The sequence below is a fragment of the Notothenia coriiceps genome, unplaced genomic scaffold (genome assembly GCF_000735185.1).
Source record: "Notothenia coriiceps isolate Sejong01 unplaced genomic scaffold, NC01 NC01_scaffold00032111, whole genome shotgun sequence".
Classification (NCBI taxonomy): Eukaryota; Metazoa; Chordata; class Actinopteri; order Perciformes; family Nototheniidae; genus Notothenia; species Notothenia coriiceps.
This window is the reverse complement of record NW_011364812.1, coordinates 111-5,798: the sequence shown is the minus strand read 5'-3', so window position 1 is coordinate 5,798 and position 5,688 is coordinate 111. Positions and strand designations below refer to the sequence as shown.

General features: G+C 41.3%; 2 protein-coding genes across 2 annotated transcripts; both read left to right on the top strand.

Moving 5' to 3' along the window:
* Positions 1-284: 284 nt before the first annotated feature.
* LOC104960640 (verrucotoxin subunit beta-like) lies at positions 285-1,685 on the top strand. The gene has a single exon (XM_010788729.1). The coding sequence runs from the start codon at positions 285-287 to the stop codon at positions 1,659-1,661; it is 1,377 nt and encodes a 458-aa protein (XP_010787031.1). The 3' UTR covers positions 1,662-1,685.
* A 294-nt stretch (positions 1,686-1,979) lies between these two features.
* Positions 1,980-4,794, top strand: LOC104960641 (uncharacterized). The gene has a single exon (XM_010788730.1). The coding sequence runs from the start codon at positions 1,998-2,000 to the stop codon at positions 4,026-4,028; it is 2,031 nt and encodes a 676-aa protein (XP_010787032.1). The 5' UTR covers positions 1,980-1,997; the 3' UTR covers positions 4,029-4,794.
* The last annotated feature ends 894 nt before the right edge of the window (positions 4,795-5,688 follow it).

Below are 5,688 nucleotides of genomic sequence, written 5' to 3'. Positions count from 1 at the left end.
TATAACTGTTTGTATGGTTTGGCTCAACAACTGCGGTCTGCAACACTCTGTAAGGTTCACAACAAGGATGCAGTGTAACAGTCGTAGAAAATAGTCAAGTACATTAAACTGATTTGTGTATTTATGTCTTGTAAGCAAGACGAGCTTTCTTTATTATCTTAAATGTTCTCAGGAACTGCATCACTGAACAACTCATTCTATATTTCAGTTCCTAACAACAGGAAAGCTACAATTACTGGAAGGACGATGCTTTGATTCCCCTCAAAGTTATAGTGTGTATTAACATGTACTTTGGTTCTAGATTGATCTTTGGTTCTTCTTTTGCAGGAATCACTTTGTGGGACTGTGATGACCTTCAAGATCATATTAGAGACAGACCACACAAATATAATAATTTTGAAATAGTTGCTTCTGAATCAATTGAGGACAAATCTTCAGCCCTGAATGTTGAAGCATCACTGAAGGCAAGTTTCTTGAGTGGACTGGTAGAGGTTGGAGGATCAGCTAAATACCTGAACGATACTAAGACTTCCAAAAATCAGGCCAGAGTAACACTGAAGTACCAAGCTACCACAAAGTTCCAAGAACTGTCCATGGATCATCTTGGAGGAGAACATGTTAAGAAACATCAGGTTGTGTTTGATCAAGGAATAGCAACACATGTAGTCACAGGTATCCTTTATGGCGCACAAGCCTTCTTTGTCTTTGACCGTGAGGTGTCTGTCAACGAGAACCTTCAAGACATTCAGGGCAACTTGAAGGTGATGGTCAATAAAATGACCTCCCTTTCAATAGATGGTGAAGGCTCGCTGAAAATGGAAGACAATGAAAGAAAAAACGTTGAGAAATTCTCCTGCAGATTCATTGGCGACTTTTTCATTCAGAAACCTCCTACATCCTTTCAGGAGGCAGTAGAGGTGTACCAAAGTCTGCCAAAGCTGCTGGAGGGCGGGGAAAACGCAGTACCAGTGAAGGTCTGGCTGTTGCCTCTGACATGTTTAGATTCTACTGCTGCTAAACTTGTCCGTCAGATAAGTATAGGGTTAGTTGAAGAATGTCAGAATGTCCTGGAGGACTTCAGTGACCTGGACATGAGGTTCAACGATGCACTGAGAACCCAAACTACACAGCAGTTCCCACAGATTGGAAAAAAACTCAAAACCTTTAAAAAGATGTGCTCTGTGTTCAAACTGGAATTCCAACGAACCCTGGCAAAGAAACTGCCATCAATCCGAGGAGGAGGAGAAGAAGAAGCTGTGCTCGCAGAGGAACTGAGGAAGACATGTTCTTCTCCTTTCAACAGCAAGGACCTGAACGAGTGGATGGACTGTAAGGTCAGAGAAATTCATTGTTTAAAGTCATACATCAACATGATGAAAAACACCAAGATCGTTCCATGTGAAAACGATCTTAATGAAGAAATTCTCAAAGCAGAGCATGCTGTGTGTTTTGTCTTCACCTCGCTGGGAAGTGATGAACCGTACCTCTCAACTTTATCAAACTACCTGAAACAAACACCCAAACCAGACGACGCCCAAGATCCACACCCTCCAGATCAATGGTACAACTCAAGAGAAGAAAGGAAGCAGTGCTGCATAAAGCAAAGCTCTTCAGTGATTTTGCAGAGGCCAACAAGGAGAACAAGAACATCACATTTCTGACAGTGGGTTTAACAAAGGAGACACAGAAAGGAGCCAGCATCTACCTTTATACAGACGGCCTTTCTGTCAATGAGAACTTTGAGCCGCCTTCAAAGCCTGCAACAGTAACAGGAAGTGATATAAACCACAGCAGTGTGACGCTGAACATTTCTCCACCCAGATTTGGAGCAGAGGACATCACCTCCTACTCTGTTGAGTACTGTGTCAGTGGAGAGGACGGCTGGAAACAAAAGACAGCATCAAAAGCTGAAGAAGTCACAGTGAGCGGCCTGAGTCCTAACACAGAGTACATGTTCAGATGCAGGGCAGAGACACCAGTAGGTGCCGGGCCAGCCAATGAAGTCAGTGGATCCATTCAAACCTTACCCTGCAGCCCTCCTGGAAAACTCCACGTTGAATCTACCTCACGGTGAGATATCAGTCAGCTGGGAGAAACCTGCTGAGCTCGGACAAGATGTCCACGTTTTGAGCTACATCGTGGAGTACGCCAAACCAGACCAACAGGTGAAAGAGGAAGATCTCCACTGGGAGCAAATGATGGCGGGAGCTGAGAAGGCGATCATTTCAGGACTTCAGCCAGAGACAGAATACGCTGTCAGGGTCAGGTGTGATTGTGGTGCAGCTGGAAGAAGCAAAGAAAGCATCGCTGTTAATGTCCGCACAACTAAACGTGAATTTGCACGTCTCACAGAATTCCTCATAAGTAAAAGCAAAAGGATCAACTCTGAATCTCCCTCAGTTTACAAACTGCCTCTGACAGAAGAAGACATGGAAGTTGATGGATGCCGGAGGTACAACTTTGGCAAAGAAAGCATGAGGCAAAATCGCACAATTATGCTTCTCGGAGCAACTGGATCTGGAAAGTCCACTCTGATCAATGGACTCATCAACTACATCGTTGGTGTAGAGTGGAAGGACCATTTCAGATTCAAGTTAGTTGACGAGGATCAGTCTAGATCTCAAGCTGAGAGCCAGACCTCTGAAGTCACTGTGTATAAAATCAACCACCAGGAGGGCTTTAAAATCCCTTTCTCTCTGACCATTGTTGATACTCCAGGCTTTGGAGATACAAGAGGAATACAAAGAGACAAGGAGATCACAGAACAAATCAGGAGGCTTTTCACTTCTGCAAAGGGAGTCAGTGAGATTGATGCTGTGTGTTTTGTCACCCAGGCCTCTCTTGCCCGACTAACTGCCACACAACGATATGTATTTGACTCTGTGCTCTCCATTTTTGGCAAAGACGTGGCAGAGAATATTCAGATGCTGGTCACCTTTGCAGATGGCAAGCAGCCACCTGTTCTTGAGGCAATAAACAACTCTAGGGTTCAATGTCCAAAAAATGACCTAGGGCTTCCAGTTCACTTCAAATTCAACAACTCAGCGTTCTTTGCAGACAACAGAAGCAGCAATGATCGGGCCTGTGATGATAATTCTGATGAGGATGAGGATGACTTTGACGAAATGTTTTGGAAGATGGGCATCAAAAGTATGGAGAAGTTCTTCACTGCTTTGACTAAACTGACAACCAAAAGCTTGCTCATGACCCAAGAGGTTCTAAAAGAACGGAGACATCTTGAAGCGGCCGTTGAAGGTTTGCAACCGCAAGTTAAAGCTGGATTAGCAAAACTTGAACAAATCAAGACAACCAAAGAAAAGATTAAAGAGCATGAAACAGCCATGACTTCAAATGAAAACTTTGTGATTGAGGTGGATGTTATTAAGCCAATCCAAAAACAGCTCACAAAGAAAGGAGAGTACATTACCAACTGCCAGAACTGTTCCATCACCTGCCACTACCCGTGTATGATAGCGGACGATAGTCAAAAACGTGGCTGTGCGTCGATGGATAGTTCTGGGAGGTGCACTGTCTGCCCTGGAAAATGCATTTGGAGTGTGCATTTCAACCAGACATACAGCTGGGACTATGTACAAGTCAAAGAGAGCCAGACACTGGAAGAGCTTAAAGCCAAGTACAATAAAGCTGCAAAAGGAAAAATGAGTGTTCAGGAGTTGATTGAGAGTCAAGAGGAGGAGATCAATCACCTCCAAGAGATGATATTGTCTCTCATGGATCAGTCATCTCACTCTTTAACTCGTCTGCAAGAGATCGCCCTGAGCCCTAACCCTCTGACCACTCCAGATTACATTGACATGCTGATTGAAGGAGAAAAGGCTGAGGCCAAAGTGGGTTACCAGGCACGTGTTCGGTCTTTGGAGGAGATGAGGGAAAAAGCCACAATCATCTCCAAAGTGGCCAAACGGCAAAAACTCACCAAAACGGAAGAGGAATTATCTCGAGAGAAACAGGAGACGCAAAAAAATGAAGGTTTCTTAAAGAAGGTTGGAAATTTCTTTGGATATTAGGGGGGGGGATGACATGAAGGCTCTTTAAAAAAAAGTGTTTTCAGGATCTAAAATCATTTGTAGACCTGAGCCATGTTATGACCATTACTAAAGTTAGCATGACGCATTAGCACACACTTTTTGTCATTAACAAGCTTTGTTAGATTTTAGAGATTTTGTCCAGCTGGTGGCGTCATTTATCAGGTAAAGAACCCCACTGACCTGCATTATGGAAAACTGCTTCTTATCGGACACACACAGTCATTGGTTGACCTCTGTCAGCCGGAGTATTGGTGCCTATAACGGTCACCACTCACTTTTGTTCTCTTATTTTTATTAATCAATTATTAAGATATTTCAATGTGTAATACATTTTGATTATATGCCAAACATTTATGTTTCAAGACAAGGTTTTGGACTTCCACAGTTATGTAACTTGTCTTGAAGATGTTTGCGGAAACACAAATGCTTTCTTGATTCACATTATTAAATTGAATGTTTTATTTGTCTTCAGTAGGTTAAAGCTTGTTCCTGTGATGTTCATCCTGATCAAAGGACAGCACAGACGTTGCAGCTTCATGTTTGCAGTTTGTGGAGATTAAACTTGTTGATCTTAATGTGATGCATTTACTGTATTTGTCTTCTTTTTTTGCTTATTGTTGAACATATAATACAAAAAGCCAGTAAATAATTGAATAAGATTTGACCAAGAGTCTAACAACAGTCAGCAGTGCTTGATTATTAAATGTAATGTGATTGAGGTGTGATAATAAAAGATGTTGTTGGATATGTCTTGTTCTCTTTCAGTTTCATCAGCTATATATTTTATTATTTAGCTCCTCACAACCCTAAGTGGTTCCCAACTGGGGGTACAGGGACCCCAAGTGGTACTTAAGGGGATTGCAGGGGTTGTGTAGAATTATTGAAATGTATTTCCACACAAAAAAACATTCTTAAATCAACGTTCATAATCCTGGTGTCCCGCTCCCAGAACTATCAAAGCTTATGAAAGACAAGCAGGCTCAAGTGTCAAATAAAAGATGTTGAAACTGCTAGAAGTGAGTCTTAATATCATTATTTTCAATCACAATAAGTGCAAATGTAAAGTTAAAATTCTGTATTGCATTTGTACTGAAAGCTCCCCTGTTATCCTGTTTTTCATCAATATATTTTAGTTCTCAGATATATAGAGAACATGTCTCTGAAGTGTTTGGCTCCAAACACCAAACAGATCATTGCAGCATTACCCATAATCCCCTCTGTTTCAGCCCTGTTTCCAAACTGCTGATTCGCTGTCTGTTACTTTAGATCAGGGGTCGGCAACCTTTTTGACCAAAAGAGCCATTTTGCTCCTTTTAACTAAAAAAAAATGTGTCTGGAGCCGCAAAACATATTTCATAGCTTGATAGCTAATAAAGTTGTATTTATTATTATATCAGACAAAAACTACAGTTTTTTTGCATTTATTAGGCTATTTATTACATGATATAAAACTGTTAACCTCTAATAAGAAACAAACAACTCCTATAAGGAGAATTACAAATAATACACAGGCCTACTTTAAAATAAATTAAACACAGCACTTGGGGAGTCCTCTGAACATTTGAAGGAAAAAAAATATCATTAAAATGGGCCCACTTTGAAATAAATAAAACATATAGCTGCACCCTAAAAAGAGTTA

What these genes read in the sequence shown, in the direction of transcription:
- LOC104960640 (XM_010788729.1), top strand. Translation starts at nt 285, where the DNA reads ATGTACTTTGGTTCTAGATTGATCTTTGGTTCTTCTTTTGCAGGAATC.
- LOC104960641 (XM_010788730.1), top strand. Translation starts at nt 1,998, where the DNA reads ATGAAGTCAGTGGATCCATTCAAACCTTACCCTGCAGCCCTCCTGGAA.